Raw genomic sequence first — 20921 nt, 5'->3', positions numbered from 1 at the left:
GGCAAAGTGCTTTCCACAAGAGGCTCTACCATTTTGCATTCCCACTAGCAGTTAAGGCGATTTTCTGTTGCTCCACATCCTCATCAGTATTTGGTGTTCTCAGTGTTTGGGGTTTTAGCTGTTCTGATAGGTATATAGTAGTTTCTCATTGTCTCAATTTGCAGTTCCCTAATGACATATAACATTGAGCATTTTTTTCATTTGTTTATTTTCCATCTGTATATCTTCTTCAGTGAGGTGTCTGTTCAAATTTTTGCCATTTTAATTGAGTTGTTTCTTGTTTGTTCTCTTATTGTTGAGTTTTAGAGTTCTTTGAATACAAGTTCTTTTTCAGATACATGTTTCAAAAATATTTTCTCTTATACTGTCTTTTAAAGCTGTGCTTTTCATTCTCTTAACAGTATTTTCACAGAGCAGAAGTTTTTAATTTTAAAGAAGTCCAACTTATCAATTCTTTTCTTTTGTGGATCTTGCTTTTGGTGATTTATCTAAAAACTCATCACCAAACCCAGGATCACCTAGATCTTCTACTGTGTTATTTTCTAGACGCTTTATAGTTTTTTATTTGACATTTAGGTCTATGATCCATTTTGAGTTAATTTTTGTGAAAGGTATAAGGTTCAAGTTTTCTGCATCATTAGGCCATTCTTTATCCTTTCTCCTTGTTGCATTTGGAATTTTCCTCTTAAGATCAGAGCCTCAAATGTGTCATCCTTATTAATGTAATCTTTTAAATTATGGTCTGTTAAATCTGTCAATATCTTTTTGAATTTTGATTCTTTCATTCATGTACTTATTCATATTTATCAATTTTTCTTGCAAATATTTGAGTACCTACTACAAAGTAAGCTCTGTTCTACATGTTGAGGACACAGTCTGAACAAAACAAGTTTTCCCTCTCTGTCCTCAAAGAGCTTCCATTCAAAGTGTGAAAAGGAGGGATGCAGATAAGAAACATAAACAAATAAACATATGATTTGTCAGATGGTGATGAGAGCCAAGAAGAAAAATCAAGCAGGGTAAGAAGACCAAGAGTAATGGCGGTGTTAGTTTAGTTCAGGAGGCCAAGGAAGGCCAGTCTAGTATGACCTTTGGAAGAGATGTGGGGGAAATGAGTGAGTCATGCTGGTAGGTTGGGGAAAGCATCCAGGCTGAGCGTACTGCACATTCAGAGGCTCTGTGGAGGAGTGTATTTGGGGCTTGAGGAAGAGTGAGAAGGCACATGTAGTTGGAGGAGAATGAGCAAGGGGAGACAGGAGAGAGGATGAGGTTGAAGAAGTCAGGAGGGGCAAGATTGTCAGGTTTGTATCATTTACGCATTCAGTCAGTTACCTTTCCTCTCTGTTGTTGATAAAGTGTTGTGTAGGAAAAGGCTTAATGGAGAGCCCTAAAGAAATGTCACCAGGAATCTACCTACAATTTGATATCCCTCTACTGAGCATCTTACTTTGAACATAGACATTCAATTGGTAATCAGTTCACTCAATTGTATTCTAGTGTATTGTTCCCACCTATCTCCACCTTGTCCCCAAGGATATTATCAAATAACTTGCCAGGTGCCTTGCTGAAGACCCAATAGAATGTCTGTCTGGATTTCCTGATCTTCTGATCTAGTAATCTGTCAAAGATGAGGATACTCTGAAATGCCTCGTTCTTGGTGAACCCATGCAGATTCCCAGTGATCACCTATTTCGGGGTGTTCACAAAGCATCCTTTTAATCAGGATCAACATATATTCTCTCTTTTAAAAAAAAATATTTTATTTATTTATTTTTGGCTGCGTTGGGTCTTCATTGCTGTGCGCAGGCTTTCTCTAGTTGAGGCGTGTGGGAGCTACTCTTTGTTGCGGTGCGTGGGCTTCTCTTGCTGCGGAGCATGGACTCTAGGCATGTGGACTTCAGTAGTTGTGGCATGTGGACTCAGTAGTTGTGGCGCACAGGCTTAGTTGCTCCACAGCCTGTGGGATCTTCCTGGACTAGGGCTTGAACCCATGTCCCCTGCATTGGCAGGCGGATTCCTAACCACTGTGCCACCAGGGAAGTCCCTATATTCTTTTTTTAAAAAGTGAAATATTTGGATTGATTGAGCTCAACCACCAGAGGGCAATGATTTAATCAACCATGGGTATGTAATGAAACTGACACAAAACCCCAAAAGGACAGGGTTTGGAGAGCTTCTGGGATGGTAAATCTGTGGAGATCTGGGGAGAGGTGGTGTGCCCAGAGAGGGCTTGGAGACTCCACACCGCTCCCCACACACCTTGCCCCATGTCCCTCTTCATTTGTCTGTTCATCTGAATCCTTTCTAATAAACTGATAACTGTGTAAAAAAAAGAAATATTTACAAATGTATAACTGCAAAACCAGTCATTTCATTTTTCAGGATAAAAGTAGAACCATTCATCATAAGATTAGATGGTGTTAGTGTAGGGACTTCGTTTTTCGTGTGTTGACTGTGAGTGGCCCAGGTGCTTTAGCCCATCTGACATCCAAATCTTTAATTTTTGCCTGTTAGTGTGTCTAGTAAAGTGTCAACAGGAGAGAGTGTTTCCTTATTTCAGTATTAGTTGCATTACATTTGTTAAAATTCAGTGTTTGGTTTTAGAGGTGGTGGCTTAGATCATTCATTTAAGTCTACATATGTATCTGAAATGAGGTATTCTCAGTAAAAATGGTGAGGCTTACATACCATTTAGTTACCATTTTGTGACTGCTTTGAGCCATACCTATATTTCTTTATGTACAATCATAGCAAAACCACAGTAACTGTTTATGTAGTAAGTGCCACTTAAGAACAGTTACCTTGCTAGTTGCTTTTCATACTGCTTTCCAACAGTATTAGGAGGAAGCGCTTTTCCCTTCCTCCAGTACACATGATTTCATTGATAAGGAAATTAAGATCCTGAGAGTTTAAGGCCACTCAGTTAAAAAATAGCAGAGTTGGGATTTAATCTGGGTCTCCTGGGCTCTCAAATCTGTGCTCTTTTTATTACATCTGTTTCTCCTTATTTGCATATACACTTGACTTTCTGCTTGCAGATGAAAGTCACTGGGTAAATGCTGTAATAGAACCTGCACAGGACTAGAAATGATTCCTCTGACTAGCTGACTGTATAACCGAGACAAATCACTAGGATTGAGTTTTTATTTTTTTATTTTTATTTTTTGCGGTACGCGGGCCTCTCACTGTTGTGGCCTCTCCCGTTGCGGAGCACAGGCTCCGGACGCGCAGGCTCAGCGGCCGTGGCTCACGGGCCCAGCCGCCCCGCGGCATGTGGGATCTTTGTGGACCGGGGCATGAACCCGTGTCCCCTGCATCAGCAGGCGGACTCTCAACCACTGTGCCACCAGGGAAGCCCTGAGTTTTATTTTTAAAGTAAGGAGCCGACTAGATGGTTTCTGAGGTCCCTTCCAGCTCTAAAAATGTAAAACTATAAAAACCATACATAGGGCTTCCCTGGTGGCGCAGTGGTTGAGAATCCGCCTGCCGATGCAGGAGACACGGGTTCGTGCCCTGGTCCGGGAAGATCCCACATGCCGCGGAGCAACTAAGCCCGTGAGCCATGGCCGCTAGGCCTGCGCGTCCGGAGCCTGTGCTCCGCAACGGGAGAGGCCACAACAGTGAGAGGCCCGTGTACTGAAAAACAAACAAACAAACAAACAAAAAAACATACATAGTCGCTTTGATAGCTGTTTAGTTTTTCATGTACATCAATTATGTAGAATTTAAGAAAAGGTTCAGTGTAAAACTTTAAAGAAAACACCCCATATTTGTAGACTTTTGGGCTGGTGGCTCTAGGATGATAAATTTACCAAAGGCTTCCTTTGTATTGCAGACAGATTATGAGGGCCAAGCCAAGAAGCTCCTGGAACTGCTGGAAAACACAGATGTGATCGTTGTTGCCGGAGGAGATGGGACTTTGCAGGAGGTGTGGCCGCTTTTCTGTTTGAAACCATTTTGAAAGGGAGGAAAACAGAAATTAGGTCTTGGAGCAGTGGCGTAAAGTGGTTATAATTTAAGGAAATTATTTCTTTGTAATCCATTCTTTTTAGGATTGTTTCTCTCTGAAACAAGTATAGCATTACATTTTTCTCATGCACTTTTATTTCATTGCTTCGTATAAATTCTATACCCAGCACACAGAAGGGTTTTTGTTTTATCAAATTTAAGTTGGATAAAATGGAACAAAATAGGGTACAAAACAGGGTACACAGTGCTGGGTGTGAAATGCTTTTTATATTTTGAAGATTCTTAGCCCTGTTTGTTAGGGAATCACTGTTTCAATTATGGGAAGGTTTCTTATAAAATAAACTTAAATAGCAATTGCCTTTTTAAAAAATGCATCTGTCCATTCTCACATCATTTCCATCCCATGCAATGTTATCTCTTAATGGTACATTTAGAGGCAGAGGTCTACATGTTCCGAAGTATGTGTTGCTTTTGTTCTACAATTCCATTTCCTTAATGTTTGCTTTGGTCTAATAAGGACACTAAGTATATTGCCCTGGTAATGCTCTTCTTTTCCAGGGCAATAGACTAGAACCTACATTATGTATTGGAAACCCCTAAAGGGCCCAGTGCAGGTGCCCCTCCCACTCAGTCACCCCATCCTGTGTACCATAAGTCACATCCATACCTCATTTCTCATTGTCTTTTACCTCTATTTTGGTGGTTTCATTGGTGTTCAGGGACCAGGAGCTAACAGCGGACAGGGCACTGTCCTGTGTTTGACTTCGCAATCATGTGAGCCTTAGTAAGCTTCTTTTAAAAAGGCTGTGCTAATGATCTTGTAATTGTGTTTATGGCTTTTTAATGAAGTGTGAAGAATACAGATAGCATGCCAACAAAGTAATGAAGTGGAACTCATGACAGCCCCATTTAATCCCGAAACTCAGTGAGGCAGGAGATGCAGAAGATTGGCCTTTGCCTCGACTTTACAAAATGTTTTTAAGAAAGAAACCAAATTGTGTATCTGGTATAATCTAGTCATCAAAATATGCCCTGGTTAAAAAAAAGAATAGGAGGGAAATATAGCGAAACATAAACAACTGACTAATGATGCCTGGTGGGTTTATGAGCAAGTATTTTTTCTTCAGGTATTTTTCACAGTTTTTACAAGACATGGGTATTATAGTTTAAAAATAAAAAATAAATTAAGTAAAAATTCAAATTAAAAATGTCTTTTTATAGAGGGAGTACAATCTCCCTTGTCTTCATATTCATCAGTAAGAAACATTTATTGAGAGCAGGCTTCTCTCTGAGTGTAGCAAAGTGCTGTTTTTTTTTCTGACATGTGTACTTCATAGTAGGAAACTAGGCTCTTTAGTATAATTGATGTGTACATCACATTTATACCCATCTTATAGAACTTAAAACATAATTTTACTAATATAATATGGAATTTTTATAATTATTTTATCTTAGCCTTTATAATACTGTTGATCCTGGGTGGAGAATAAAATCTAATCTAGCTCTGACCTTACTGGAGAATAGTTTGTGCTTTAAGAACCAGTACATCTGTTGACATAGTTTCTAGGAAGAAAACAGGAACAAGTTTGTGGTCCATGAAAATTGAATCCAATTCTTTTATGATAAAGGAAATACAAGTTGTTCATAATTTTTTTAAAACATTTGTAGGTTATAACTGGAGTCCTTCGAAGAGCAGATGAGGTGAGCTTTAAAATAAGAATAATTGCATTTTGACTTTTACTTTCCTGTTCTTTTTATCTCTCTTTATTTCTTTCTTTTACCCTTTCTCCCCCTTTTATATTTTAAGATGGGCACAAATTGTGCTTCCTTGGATTTTAGAAAATAAAGTACCTTTGCCTATGTCATAGAACACTTTTATTAACTCATGGTGGACTTTTCCGCTTTGGGAATCCAAGGTATCCAATGGCTTTTACCAAGAGTTGTTTAAAATATAAAATTTCCCTATGGAATCTTTTCTTCAAAGGATTCCTTCATTAATAAATTGTGGTATATTCATATTTTGGAAGCCATACAACAGTTAAAATGAATGAACTAGGTTTATAAATATCTACGTACGTGGTAAATCTAAAAAATATTCAGTAAAAAAAGGCAGGTTGTCAAAGCATGTTATGCATTTCTACAAAGTTTTAAAATTCAGAAAACAAAGATACTCTTAATAGATGCCTAAACTATGTAGTGAAAGGATAACGATGTGGGTGGAAAGGAATCACACCAACCTCACGATAAAGGCTTCCTCTGGGAAGGGAAAGGGGAGTAGGATGAGAAGGGACTTGAATTGTATCTGCATCACTTTCTTTCTTAAAACTCTGAAGCAAATATGGCAAAATGTAGTATTTGTTAAATCTGGGTCTTGGGTACATGGGTATTTGTGAGATTACTTTAAATTATTGTAGAAAAGTGTGATAAAATATTTTATAAGTAACAACAAGAAAGAAGATCCTTCCCAGTCCCTTTGGTAATAGTAGACTGAGCTCAAAATAATCTTTAGGAACCTTACGGTATCTGTTTATTTGTGGCCTTTAATTAAGTCCTCTACTATGCCATTCTGCTATTTGACCTTGCTTATTCTCTTAGCTTTGTTTATACGTGAGGTAGTTTATAAGGCACTTTCACCTGTCCTCAGTCACTGTACAAATGTTAGACATTTTTAGTTGAATTCCATCTGCAACTTTGTCAAATAGTGTGGCAACATAATACAGTCTGTCACAATTGTGCGTTTATCTAATATCTAAGACCCTCATTTTCTTAACCAAATTTCTTTGAACCAGTTGCCATTAGTGAGCACCCAAATATTCCTTCCAAATTTGAAGGTATGTTGTTTTCATGAACTGCCTTGTTCTGGAACCTGCTTCCTCAGTATTACCTGGTTGCTGGTCTACGGGTGTGGGGAGGCAGGCCCAGGGTCAGTTACTTTGTCATAGTGGACACACCTGTGCCTCTCTGTTCAACCTCATTTTCTGACCATAACAATAAAATTTTGCTCTTGTTTTCTTCCCCGCCAGGCTACCTTCAGTAAGATTCCCATTGGATTTATCCCACTGGGCCAGACCAGTAGTTTGAGTCAGACACTGTTTGCCGAAAGTGGAAACAAAGTCCAGTAGGTTGTCAATGTGGGATGGTAGCGTTTGTGGGTGAGCGAGCCTGGGAGTGGAAGATTCACACGTGTGATATAATTTTCTCTTTGAGTTTTGATAGCCTGAAACTTCAAATCATTAAGAGGAAGAGATCAGAGTTCAAGCGTTGGGTTGATTGGGAAGTTTCTCTGTTGGGTTGTGGGACCCTGGTGATCTAATGTTAAGTCCTCGGGTCAGGTATGGAGATGAATACTGATGTCCTTCTGCCACTTATGAAGATAGCGTCACTGATCCAAGCACACTGTTTGTGTGCTTTTGTGTTGTACGATTCTCTGGTGAAGACATATGTGCAGGGATCATTTGTTTGCTTTGAGTATGCGTGATGACAAATAGCAAGTTCCCTGTGGAGACTGGCCCAGCAGCAGCCTCGGCTCCATTACCTTGATAATGTAAGTAGGTAAAACAACCAAATATAGTTACATCCTTTAGGGAATGCCCAAAGTAGGAGGCAGTGTGGATAAAGTAGACAGAGAAAGTACTGCAGCCCTGACGTTAAATTAAAGTGTTGTGAGTCTAACAGTGTCCTCGGGAGTCAGGCAAGTTGTTATTATTACTCTTTTCTTTCAAAAGCATTCTGTCAACAAAGATTTAGTCTTTCAAGAAGATGGGAATCTTGAATTTGAGTCGTAGCTTTGACAATGATTAAAAATATAATCTTGGGCAAATCATTTTCAGGCAGTTTCTCATTGTTAGTTGCCTGATCTTTTAAGCTTTGTGATACATTGGGGGAGGTCAATAAAAAATATTTGTTGAATGAATGAATTGAAATCTTCTCAAGACATTTCGTGTTATAACCTTCTGGAATCAATAACAATAATAATACTCAGGTGATTTTCTGTTTTGGATTTTTTTTTTTTCTGCTTTGGGATTTTTATTTTAGATTAAGGTATAGTGGACATAAAACATTATATTAGTTTCAGGTGTATAACACGATGATTTGATATTTGTATGCTACCACAATAATTATAGTTAACATCCGTCACCATTCAGTAGCTACAGAATTGTTTTTCCTTGTGATGAGAACTTTTAAGATAAACTCTTAAAAACTTTCAAACATGTAATACAGTATCATTAACGTTAGTTGCCACGCTATACGTTCCATCCCCATGACTGACTTATTTTATAACTTGACTCCCTTCACCCTTTTTACCAACCTCCCACACCCCACCTCTGACAACCATCAATCTGTTCTCTGTACCATCTATGAACTTGATTTTTTTTTTAATTTAAATTTTATTTTATTTATTTTTTGGCTGCATTGGGTCTTCGTTGCTGCACACAGGCTTTCTCTAGTTGCTGCGAGCGGGGGCTACTCTTCCTCGCGGTGCACGGGCTTCTTGTTACAGTGGCGGCTTCTTTTTTTTTTTTTTTTTTTTTTTTTAATAAATTTATTTATTTATTTATTGGCTGTGTTGGGTCTTCGTTTCTGTGTGAGGGCTTTCTCTAGTTGTGGCGAGTGGGGGCCACTCTTCATTGCAGTGCGCAGGCCTCTCACTGTCGAGGCCTCTCTTGTTGCAGAGCATAGGCTCCAGACGCGCAGGTTCAGCAGTTGTGGCTCACGGGCCCAGTTGCTCTGCGGCATGTGGGATCCTCCCAGACCAGGGCTCGAACCCGTGTCCCCTGCATTGGCAGGCAGATTCTCAACCACTGTGCCACCAGGGAAGCCCCTACAGTGGCTTCTTTTTGTTGTGGAACACGGGCTCTAGCGCACGGGCTTCAGTAGTTGTGGCGTGTGGGCTTCAGTAGTTATGGCTCGCGAGCTCTAGAGTGCAGGCTTCAGTAGTTGTGGCGCACCGGCTTCAGTAGTTGTGGTTCGCAGGCTCTAGAGCGCGGGCTCAGTAGTTATGGTGCACAGGCTTAGTCGCTCTGTGGCATATGGTATCTTCTTGGACCAGGGCTCGAACCCATGTCCTCTGCATTGGCAGGTGGATTCTTAACCACTGCACCACAAGGGAAGTCCCCCTTTTTTTTTTTTTTTAAGATGCCACCACATATAAGATATCATACAGTATTTGTCTTTCTCTGTCTGACTTACTTCACTTAGTATAATACCCTCCAAGTCCATCAGTGTTGTTGCAGATGGCAAAATTTCATTCTTTTTTTATTGCTGAATAGTATTCCAGTGTATGTGTGTGTGTGTGCACACAAATGTATGTATATATGTATCTCACATATATATCACATCTTCTTTATTCATTCATCTGTCAACGGACACTTAGCTTGTTTCCATATCTTAGCTATTGTAAATAATGCTGAACAACAAACATGGGGGCATATATCTTTTGAGTTAGTGTTTTGACTTTCTTCGGATAAATACCCGGAAGTGGAATTGCTGGATCATGTGGTAGTTCCATTTTTAATTCTTTGAGGAACCTCCATACTGTTTTCCATAGTGGCTGCACCAATTTACATTCCCAGCAACAGTACAGGAGGGTTCCCTTTTTTCCACATCCTCTACAATACTTGTTATTTCTTATCTTTTTGATGATAGCCATTCTAACAGGTGTGAGGTGATGTCTCGTGTTTTGATTTGCATTTCCCTGATGGTTATTGATGCTGGGCATCTTTTCATGTACCTGTTGGACATCTGTACGTCTTCTCTGGAAAAATGTCGATTCCAATTATCTACCCATTTTTCAAGTGGATTATTTTTTTCTGTTGAGTTGTATGAGATCTTTATATATTTTGTATATTAACCACTTACCAGATATATGATTTGCAGATATTTTCTCCCATTCAATAGGTTGCCTTTTCATTTTGTTGATGGTTTACTTTGCTGCACAGAAGGTTTTTAGTATCATGTAGCCCCACTTACTTATTTTTACTTTTATTGCTTTTGCTTTTGGTGTTAGATTCAAAAATCATTGCCAAGTCTTATGTCAAGAAGCTTACCCTCTGTGTTTTCTTCTAGAAGTTTTATGGTTTCATGTCTTATTACATTCAGTTCTTTAATCCATTTTGAACTAATCTTTGTGTATGGTGTAAGGTAGTGGTATAGTTTCATTCTTTTGCATGTGGCTGTCCAGTTCTGCTTTGGGATTTTGAATAGGCTGGTTTTGTGGATTTATTTTTGCTGTTGTAGTTTTAGGAGTCATCTTTTATCTTTTAACTTTTTTTTTTTTTTAGATAAAAGCCTTGCTCCATATATCAAACACCAGGCATAAGCGTAGACATATATCAGGCCTTTATTAAATTGTCTCTCATGCTTCAAGCCTTAGTCTGATGGGGAGTGTTCAGCTCTTTACCAATTATACTGCAGCCTAATGTGGTATTTCAGTTTGCCATATTTTTTTCCCAGTTTAGAATTTCTGAGGGGCTGTAACTATGACAAACAATGAATTAAACCTTTTTTCTTATCTGAGACAAATCCTATCTGGTTTGGGTCTTGGTTACTTTAGATAGCTAGTCTTTCCCCTGTCAGTATAGATTATTAGAACTGCTTGCCAGCATTACCAGATATGCCAGTGATGCCGAGGTAGGACATGTCCCTTAGAGAACGCCTCACCTATCCAAAAGCCAGTGTCTGTGCAGTGTGGCTGCCCTCAAGGTCTTAGATAGCCTTCCCTTTTTTAGGAGCTGATTTTCCCTGTAGTTAAACTAATGTTGTTGCTGCTTCTATTTATAATTTAAAGATTTATAAAACTTAATTTATAAGCATGCCCCAGGGCTCTTAGATAATTAAGTCAGTCTGCCCTGGGTTCATAATTTTGTAGACCTCTCACCATGGCAGATGCCTGAGGCTACTTAAAAGAACAAGGCTTTGCTTTTTGCATTGCTGTCAAGATTTGTTGTACCATAATTACTACAGAAGAAAAAGGAATTTTGAATTTGGAATGTTGCAGATAAATAATCCTAAAAAATAGCTGTTTCGTGCTACAGTGCTGCTTTATTTAGAACTTTTCAATTATTGCTGGAGAATGATAAATTTAAGGTTGTATTTTAACCATCTTCTGCCAAGGAATTTTGAAAAAAAATTAATAGAAAAAGGCATTTTTCAATTGGAACATTTTTTAAAGGTCAGCCTCTCAAAAGCACTTCTTAAACCTCTTAATGTGCTAGGTACTACTCAGAGCAAGCACAAAACTTTAGGATTCTTTCGAATAACTTCCTTTGAAATTAATGTATTCATATCAATTTAATCTAAACTGGTGATCATGTGTCTTGCTTTCTCCTAAATTGAATCTCACTTTCTAAACTGCTACCTACTTCTTAGATAGCAACTGTATTGGAGGGAAAATGGGATAAAGATATGTTGATAGAGAAATATGAGAAAGTAAAGTAGGCTGTTCCTTAAGTTTCAACTTGCTTCCTAGGGAACCCAGAATGTAATCCAAGCATTGGAGTTAATGTGTATATTTTGGGGATTTATTATATTTTGCTAAGATAACTCCAGCAAATCCTGTCCTTTAGCTATCCTTCAGATTATTAGAGTAAAAAGGAATATGGTTTTTGAAGTGCTTGACTTTCATTCTCTTACAATGAATGAAAGATGTTGTATTATTATTTATTTATCATATTTTCCAGCGATAAAAGTCAGACACAATGTAGAGACTCAATAAATGTGAGGTAAATAAATGATTGGTGCCTTGTATAAATTTCTCTTTGCCAAAGCCTTCTCTTTGAGTCAGTATCAGAGCCTTCCACTAGATTTGTATCAGTAATTCTTTTATACACCTTTGTTCTGCTTTCTTGGAGTATTTTGAAGGAATTTGTCTTTTTCTTGACCTAGCTATTAGTACTCTGGGTAGGAGTGTGGTTGTGTGTGTGTGTGTGTGTGTGTGTGTGTGTGTGTGTGTGTTGGGGGAGATGTTGCTTATTTTTCACAACATGAACATTTCCTTCTTGTTATCTTTTAGACATATTACAGATGCTACACTTGCCATTGTGAAAGGAGAGACAGTTCCACTTGATGTCTTGCAGATCAAGGTAAGATCTTTTCATCAGAGTTTGAAAAAATTAACAAAGTAATACACACTTTAAAAAAAATGTAGCAGTTCAAATAAGATTATAAGGAAAACAACTGTCCCTCTTCTTACCCTTTCGTATCTGAAGTATAACCCCCCAGAGAAAATAATTTTACCTGTTTGTTCTAGTTATCACTAACTAGTATGCTCGTGATGCTACCTTTTAAAATTGTGGTTAAAAAAAAACAAACAAACCCACAAAACATGAAATTTACGATCAGAACCATTTTTAGGTGTATAATTCAATTTAAGCATATAATACTAATTTTTGGTTTATCAGTTTTAGACCTTGTCTCTTGGCCTCTTATCAGAAGTCCTCTGTATCACCTCTTAGTATAGTTGTATCATGATTTTTAGTTCCTCTGATTACCTTTGGCCCACAAGTAACTCTTCTGTTTTATATGGTGGTTTTGAGTATTAAAAGAGCTAATAAATATAACGCACTTAGGACAGCACCCGATTTCGTCTCACCTGTTTGTATGGTGGCCACCCCTCTATCTCATGCTCTGCCAAAGGTGAAACCTTTCTCGTGACCCATCTGTCTTTTGGAGGGCCTTCTCTTTGGAATTCAGGTTACTTGGTTGTCTTGCATTGTCAGCTCTCTGATGGGCTTAAGAATAATTATGATTCTGTAGATTATCAGGCTTTTTCTCATTTTTAGGGTGGGAACAATGTTCTTTGTTGCTTCCTACATCCTAGAGAGGAGCAGAACTTCCCATTTTTCTATTGGGTTGTCTGATATTTTCTTACCGATTTGTAGATGAACTCATGAATTATTCTAGAAAGATATCTGCTCGCTTTGCCCACTGAAGGGGCCTAAAGGCAGTGACACCCAACAACAATGAGCCTATCTGGCATCCAGTTTTGGTCTCTAAATACCATTCCCTAATAAAACTTAACAGGACTCTGTGAAAAGATGTCTTTCAGAGGCAGGGCAAGAATAAGGCAAAGAACTACTCAAAAACTAATGAAGACAACACAAAATAGGAGCCTGCCTGATGGTACCCTATTGGCCAATTTTGGGATAGTTTGCACATCAAAAAGAATAATGCTAGTGGATTATAATACATTAAATAAAAGTGATGAATCTATGAATCTATAGTTATGTTACAGAAGAGTTGCCAAATTATAAATGTATAAGGTACAACAGAGATAGAGAATTACCATTTGGCACTCACTAATGAAATCACTAATTCAAACAGGGACCATCCGTGGATGCTACACACATTGAGTAAAAGGCCGTTGAGAAACAAATATCCACACAGTCTCAAATTATCGCAAGTTACTTAATAATTACAAAGGGAAAAAGTACCTTTATAGTAGAGAGATCTAGCATACACCACCTTAACCAGGTGATCAAACAGCATCACCAATAATGGGACAGATGGGCATTATCTGCCTCCTGATGCGATATATCGAGAAAGATACATCACCTATGTAGTTTTCTGCCAGAAACGTTAGTCTTAATCTAACTGAATCTAATAATGAGAAAACAATCACATCCAAATTGTAGGACATTCTAGAAACAAGCATTGATTTAGCTTCTTCAAAAATGTCAATGTCATGAAATCTAAAAGAAGATAGTCTGTTCAAGATTAAGGGAAACTAAAGAAATATCATAATGAAGTCCAGTACAAGATCCTGGACTGGAAAAATGAAAAACAGTGTCAGCCGTAAAAGATATCAGAGAGGGCTTCCCTGGTGGCACAGTGGTTGAGAGTCCGCCTGCCTATGCAGGGGACACGGGTTCGTGCCCCGGTCCAGGAGGATCCCACATGCCGCGGAGCGGCTGGGCCCGTGAGCCGTGGCTGCTGAGCCTGCGCGTCGGGAGCCCGTGCTCTGCAACGGGAGAGGCCACAACAGTGAGAGGCCCGCGTACTGCAAAAAAAAAAAAAAAAAAAGATATCAGAGATATTTTAATATGGATGATATATTAGATGTTATATGCCAGTGTGAGATTTCTTGAGAGTGACAATGGTGTTACGGTTATGTCTGTGTATGTCCTTGTTCTTGGGAGATACATGCTGAAATATTTAGGAGTGAAAGGTCATGAAGCCTGCAGTTTATTTGCAAATGATTTAACAATACTACAAACTATACACACAGAGATAAAGCTAATGTGGGGAAATGTTGGCCTGGTGAAGCTGGGTGAGAGGTAAATATGGTATTCATTGCACGTATAAAAGGTTTTTCGGTTTGACATCTTACCAATATTAAAATTTTGGAGGGAAGAAGACCCAATAGCCATTCCTGATTCCTGATCAGAATCTTCTCTCTAAAAAGGGTTTAATTCCTAGGGAAAAGATATTCTCGCTTGATGGTAGTTAAGTATCTATTCCTTCTTCATCTAAATTTCTTCTTTTTCCCCCTGGAAAAGGCAGATTCCTAAGAAGGCTGAACCAACCATAAAGCCAAATAATCCTATCAACAGTGAATCCTGCGTACTTTACTCAGGTTTAGCCTTAGAATATACCAGCTACATTCAGGTTGTCTTCCAAAGGCTATGCACATTTTGTATTCATGCAAGTTTCCTAGTATCTGGAAGAAGCCTCCGTACTGTGTCATGATTCCAAACTTCAATCCTAAAATGTCGTTCTAGTTATATGGCATTTGCTATAAGCACATTTACGGTTGATGAACTTGTGAGCTTGCAACCCATTTCCCTTTTATTTTCCTTTGTGCTTTATGCAGTGATATCTCGACTCTCCACCATGACCTTGTTGGTCAGGATAAAAGCGATTTAAGTTGCAGTTGATTCTTTAGCATCTAATAAAGCTTAATCGTTTTCACAAAATGTGCTGAAAGGAACGTTAGCCTGGAAAAGAGACTACAGATCAGCATCCATTATTTTAAAGTATTGTTGCTGTCAAAGGAGTGAATCAGGGTAGATCTCTTAATAACTGAGTGATTTACTGCTGCTTATTTATGTGTGAGAAGTAATACATTCCCGAGTAATTAGGATTTAACTGAACATTCTTGACTGTGCTTGCATTTAAATGTCTCTTGTCTCCTTTATCTTTTTCTTTCAAATATACTGATTCTGTGAATTGATGAAACCAGTATCAAACTTACCACAGGCTCTGTATATTGGTAACACACCCCAAGAAGCAGAAAACTTTTAAAACCAATTCCTAGAAAACATAGTACAGTAGCTTCTACTGTAGTTTCTGAGGCACCCAGCTAGGCTGAATTTGTCTTCTCTTTTTTCTTTATTTCTGGAAATTGCTTTCAGAATGTGGTGAAAAGCATTGCAGATGAAGCCTGATACCAGATTCCTCTTCTTTTAAAAAACAAACTGAAACACAAACATATAATGGAAGATTCTCCAAAAATAAAAGAAATAGTCCTTGGAAGCTATAATAGTGCTTTATGTTTTCATTGTATAGTGTGAATTCGCATCTCCTTAGGACTTCTACCTTAGCGAGGGAAGCAAGATGTGTATTAGTATCTTCCCTGGACAGATTTTTTAAAAAGGGTTATCTGATCATATGACTAGTTGTGCTGTAGACAGTAGAATAAGGATTTTCTGTCTTACAGTCCATTGCTTTTTCCTTCACTGCTTTGTCTAGGTGGGATCACTCTTGGCCTGTCACATGATTTTTTTTTTTTTTTTTTTTTGCGGTACGCGGGCCTCTCACTGCTGTGGCCTCTCCCGTTGCGGAGCACAGGCTCCGGACGCGCAGGCTCAGCGGCCGTGGCTCACGGGCCCAGCCGCTCCGCAGCACGTGGGATCCTCCCGGACCGGGGCACGAACCCGTGTCCCCCGCATCGGCAGGCAGACTCCCAACCACTGCGCCACCAGGGAAGCCCTGTCACATGATTTTTAAAGGGCAGTTTTCCCATGTGGACATCTACAATGCCTAGAACTTGACTTTAAAGTAACTACTGTAAAGATTTATGGAATTCTTCCTAGTTCTTTCTTTTTGGTCTCTCAGTTGGACTCAGACTCTGCCAACCCAGAACCAAATGAGGAAGGTAGGGGAGGTGGTGAGAGTGAGACTCTCCCCCTTCCCCCTGTCTTTCATTCCTGGCTTCCTTCTGTTGAAGCCCCAGCTCTGATCATTCTCATAGACGGTGCTTGGAGCTGCTCCTGAGCTCCTTCTGCCTGGATTCTTTTTCTTCATCTGGCATCCCTAAAATCCATAGGTCGGGCACTTGTCTAGTTGACCAGGATCGTTTTCTTGTCACTGTTCCTTAAATTCTCTTCCAACCAGCTCTCCCAGTTGTTTTCCTCTGCAGAGCCTGAGGCCATTTCCCCGCAGGGATTTATTGTGTCCAGGGGAGCTTCTGACTTGGAGCAGCTTATCTCCTTTGCTGCTAAGATCTGGCTGTGTGCCTGTCTTTCTGTACAGTATCTGTTCTTGTTTTCTGATCTCTCCATCTCATAATCTGACTATCGCCTAGAACTTCACTGGCATAAGATACAGTGGTGCTTGGTCTGTTGGCTTCCACTCTGTTCAGCTGACCTTGCTTATTTGTCCTGTGCTTGTGTGCCCTCCAGCTGGGACCAGTGTCTCCACTACTGACCCTCAGGCCTCTGCTGAATCCTGAGGGCTCCGTGCCCATCTGCTTTTCTAGACTCTTCACATTCTTCACACTCCTTTCCTACCCCTTGCTGGAACATAGCAACTCAATTCCACGGAACCTTAAGGTTGCAAGGCTTTTTGGTTAATCCTAACAGAAGAGTCCCCAAATTCTTCCCCCTCCATGAAGAAAGGGAAAATGGTTTTAGAGCACCAGTCAGGAATTCGTGAGTACTTAGCTCAGCACTTCTTGCTTCCACTACATGCTTTAGAACAGCATTTCCCTAAGGAATATTACTTAGGCAAGATGTCTTCCCAGAGAAGGGCTGAACAGTTAACAACTCAGGAAAGCTGTATATTGTATTTCTTCTTTTGGAAATTTATAATGTACATTAACATATTATAGACTCTAAAAAGAATTGCAGTAAACATAACTTCTTTCAAACCAAATAAGTTTGATATTTCCCAACTTATTTCAACATGGAATCTTCTATCATCATCATCATCATCATCAGTTGTAACACTTAACATCTTAAGAAACATTTGGGAAACGTTCCCATTGATACAGCGAACTATTCACATAGTGTTAATTCTCTCCCTTAGGCTAGAGCGCCCTTTCTCCTCATTTCTTTTCTTTCTCTCTGCTTTCTTCCCACCCTCCCCAATCTAGGTGCTTTATTTATTTTTCCTTTTTGGGGAAGGACGGGGGAAATCACTATAGTATGCACTTATTACTGTCATATAGTGTCCTTCCTCAAGGGACCTGATTTATCTCTCTCTCTTTTTTTAATGAGCATGCATCTTCCCTAGTCCAGTACTGTATGGTTCAGCCTTGTTCCTTCTCTTTCAATACTATATAGTGCTTAGCTCACTCTTGGGAACCTCCTAGGTAGATCTGCAAAAATTATAATGAATAGATAAAAGAATGAATCCAGGAATTATACAGATATAGATATAGATACAGATACACATACATATAAATGCTGGATCAAAAAACATAGTTAGATTGCATTAAAAAATTCCACCCCCTATTCCCTGCCTCTGTCAACCACCAGTCTGTTTTCTGTATCATCTATAAGCTTGTTTTCTTTGTTGTTGTTATTTTTTGTCTTTTTAGATTTCACATATAAGAGGGATCATATAGTATTTGTCTTCCTCTGACTTACTTCACTTAGCACAGTGCCCTCAAGGTCCATCCATGTTGTCCCAAATGGCAAGTTTTCATTCTATTTTATGGCTAAATAATATTCCTGAGTCTGTGTGTGTGTGTGTGCGTGCGTGCATGCGCGTGCCAGTTTCTTTATCCATTCATCTGTCGATGGACACTTAAGTTGTTGCCATATCTTGGCTATTATAATTAATGCTGCAATGAACATGGGGGTGCATGTATCCTTTTTTTTATTTTTAAAATTTTTTATACAGCAGGTTCTTATTAGTTATCCGTTTTATACATATTAGTGTATATATGTCAATCCCAATCTCCCAATTCATCCCTCCACCACCCCCCTACCACAGCTTTCCCCCCTTGGTGTCCATAGGTGGTTCTCTACCTCTGGGTCTCTATTTCTGCCCTGCAAACCGGTTCACCTGTACCATTTTTCTACGTTCCACATATATGTGTTAATATATGATATTTGTTTTTCTCTTTCTGACTCACTTCACTCTGTATGACAGTCTCTAGGTCCATCCACTTCTCTACAAATGACCCAATTTCATTCCTTTTTGTGGCTGAATAACATTCCATTGTATATATGTACCACATCTTTATCCATTCGTCTGTTGATGGACATTTAGATTGCTTACCCATGACTTGGCTATTGTAAATAGTGCTGCAGTGAACATTGGGGTGCATGTGTCTTTTTGAATTATGGTTTTCTCAGAGTATATGCCCAGTAGTGGGATTGCTGGATCATGTGGTAATTCTATTTTTAGTTTTTTAAAGAACCTCCATACTGCTCTCCATAGTGGATGTATACATTTACATTCCCACCAACAGTGCAAGAGGGTTCCCTCTTCTCCACAGCCTCTCCAGCATTTGTTGTTTGTAGATTTTCTGATGATGCCCATTCTAACTGGTGTGAGGTGATACCTCATTGTAGTTTTGATTTGCATTTCTCTAATAATTAGTGATGCTGAGCAGCTATTCATGTGCTTCTTGGCCATCTGTATGTCTTCTTTGGAGAAATGTCTATTTAGGTCTTCTGCCCATCTTTGGATTGGGTTGTTTGCTTTTTAATATTGATCTACATGAGCTGTTTATATATTTTGGAGATTAATCCTTTGTCAGTTACTTCATTTCAAAATATTTTCTCCCATTCTGAGGGTTGTCTTTTTGTCTTGTTTGTAGTTTCCTTTGCTGTGTAAAAGCTTTGAAGTTTCATTAGGTCCCATTTATTTTTGTTTTTATTTCCATTACTCTAGGAGGTGGATCAAAAAAGATCTTGCTGTGATTTATGTCAAAGAGTGTTCTTCCTATGTTTTTCTCTAAGACTTTTATAGTGTCCAGTCTTACATTTAGGTCTCTAATCCATTTTGAGTTTATTTTTGTGTATGGTGTTAGGGAGTTCTTATTTCATTCTTTTACATGTAGCTGTCCAGTTTTCCCAGCACCACTTACTGAAGAGACTGTCTTTTCTCCCTTGTATATCCTTGCCTCCTTTGTCATAGATTAGTTGACCGTAGGTGCGTGGGTTTATCTCTGGGCTTACTATCCTGTTCCATTGATCTATATTTCTGTTTTTGTGCCAGTACCATATTGTCTTGATTACTGTAGCTTTGTAGTGTAGTCTGAAGTTAGGGAGTCTGATTCCTCCAGTTCTGTTTTTTTCCCTTGAGACTGCTTTGGCTACTCGGGGTCTTTTGTGTCTCCATACAAATTTTAAGATTTTTTGTTCTAGTTCTGTAAAAAAATGCCACTGGTAATTTGAGAGGGATTGCATTGAATCTGTAGATTGCTTTGGGTAGTATAGTCATTTTCACAATATTGATTCTTCCAATTCAAGAACGTGGTATATCTCTCCATCTGTTTGTGTCATCCTTGATTTCTTTCATCAGTGTCTTATAGTTTTCTGAGTACAGGTCTTTTACCTCCTTAGGCAGGTTTATTCCTAGGTGTTTTATTCTTTTGGTTGCAATGGTGAATGGGATTGTTTACTTAATTTCTCTTTCTGATCTTTCGTTGTTAGTGTATAGGAATGCAAGAGATTTCTGTGCGTTAATTTTGTATCCTGCAACTTTACCAAATTCATTGATCAGCTCTAGTAGTTTTCTGGTGGCATCTTTAGGATTCTTTATGTATAGTATCATGTCATCTGCAAACAGTGACAGTTTTACTTCTTCTTTTCCAATTTGTATTCCTTTTATTCTTTTTCTTCTCTGATTGCCATAGCTAGAACTTCCAAAACTATGATGAACAATAGTGGCGAGAATGGGCATCCTTGTCTTGTTCCTGATCTTAGAGGGAATGCTTTCAGCTTTTCACCATTGAGAATGATGTTGGCTGTGGGTTTGTTATATATGGCCTTTATTATGTTGAGGTAGGTTCCCTCTATGCCCACTTTCTGGAGAGTTTTTATCATAAACGCGTGTTGAATTTTGTCAAAAGCTTTTTCTGCATCTATTGAGATGATCATATGGTTTTTATTCTTCAATATGTTAATATGGTGTATCACATTGGTTGATTTGCATATATTGAAGAATCCTTGCATCCCTGGGATAAATCCCACTTGATCATGGTATATGATCCTTTTAATGTGTTGTTGAATTCTGTTTGCTAGTATTTTGTTGAGGATTTTTGTATCTATATTCATCAGTGATATTGGTCTGTAATTTTCTTTTTTTGTAGTATATTTGTCTCGTTTTGGTATCAGGGTGATGGTGGCCTCATAGAATGAGTTTGGGAGTGTTCCTTCCTCTGCAATTTTTTGGAAGAGTTTGAGAAGGATGGGTGTTAGCTCTTCTCTAAATGTTTGATAGAATTCACCTGTGAAGCCATCTGTTCCTGGACTTTTGTTTGTTGGAATATTTTTAATCACAGTTTCAATTTCATTACTTGTGATTGGTCTGTTCATATTTTCTATTTCTTCCTGGTTCAGTCTTGGAAGGTTCTACCTTTCTAAGAATTTGTCCATTTCTTCCAGGTTGTCCATTTTATTGGCATAGAGTTGCTTGTAGTAGTCTCTTAGGATGCTTTGTATTTCTGTGGTGTCTGTTGCATATATCTCTTGAGTTAACGTTTGTGTTTTCTTTGGAGAAATACCTACAAGTGGAATTGCTGGATCACATGGTAGCTCTATTTTTAATTCTCTGAG

The 20921-nt window shown here is 38.8% G+C and overlaps 1 protein-coding gene across 11 annotated transcripts in view; it reads left to right on the top strand.

Annotated features, from left to right (window-relative positions):
• Nucleotides 1-20921, top strand: part of AGK (acylglycerol kinase) — a 165037-nt gene that overhangs the window by 120904 nt on the left and 23212 nt on the right. For all 11 annotated transcript variants that reach the window (XR_010842055.1, XR_010842056.1, XR_010842054.1 and 8 more), the window contains 4 exons: nucleotides 3836-3928; nucleotides 5638-5670; nucleotides 6993-7087; nucleotides 11981-12050. Coding sequence is in view for 8 of the 11 variants with exons in the window: in XM_067041976.1 (XP_066898077.1) it covers nucleotides 3836-3928; nucleotides 5638-5670; nucleotides 6993-7087; nucleotides 11981-12050 (291 nt within the window). In the remaining 3 variants the exon portion in view is untranslated. The remainder of the gene's footprint in view (nucleotides 1-3835; nucleotides 3929-5637; nucleotides 5671-6992; nucleotides 7088-11980; nucleotides 12051-20921) is intronic.

This window comes from Kogia breviceps, chromosome 9 (assembly GCF_026419965.1).
Source record: "Kogia breviceps isolate mKogBre1 chromosome 9, mKogBre1 haplotype 1, whole genome shotgun sequence".
In the NCBI taxonomy this organism is placed as follows: domain Eukaryota; kingdom Metazoa; phylum Chordata; class Mammalia; order Artiodactyla; family Physeteridae; genus Kogia; species Kogia breviceps.
Note: the sequence above shows the minus strand (reverse complement) of the source record. Positions and strands in the feature narration are given on the sequence as shown.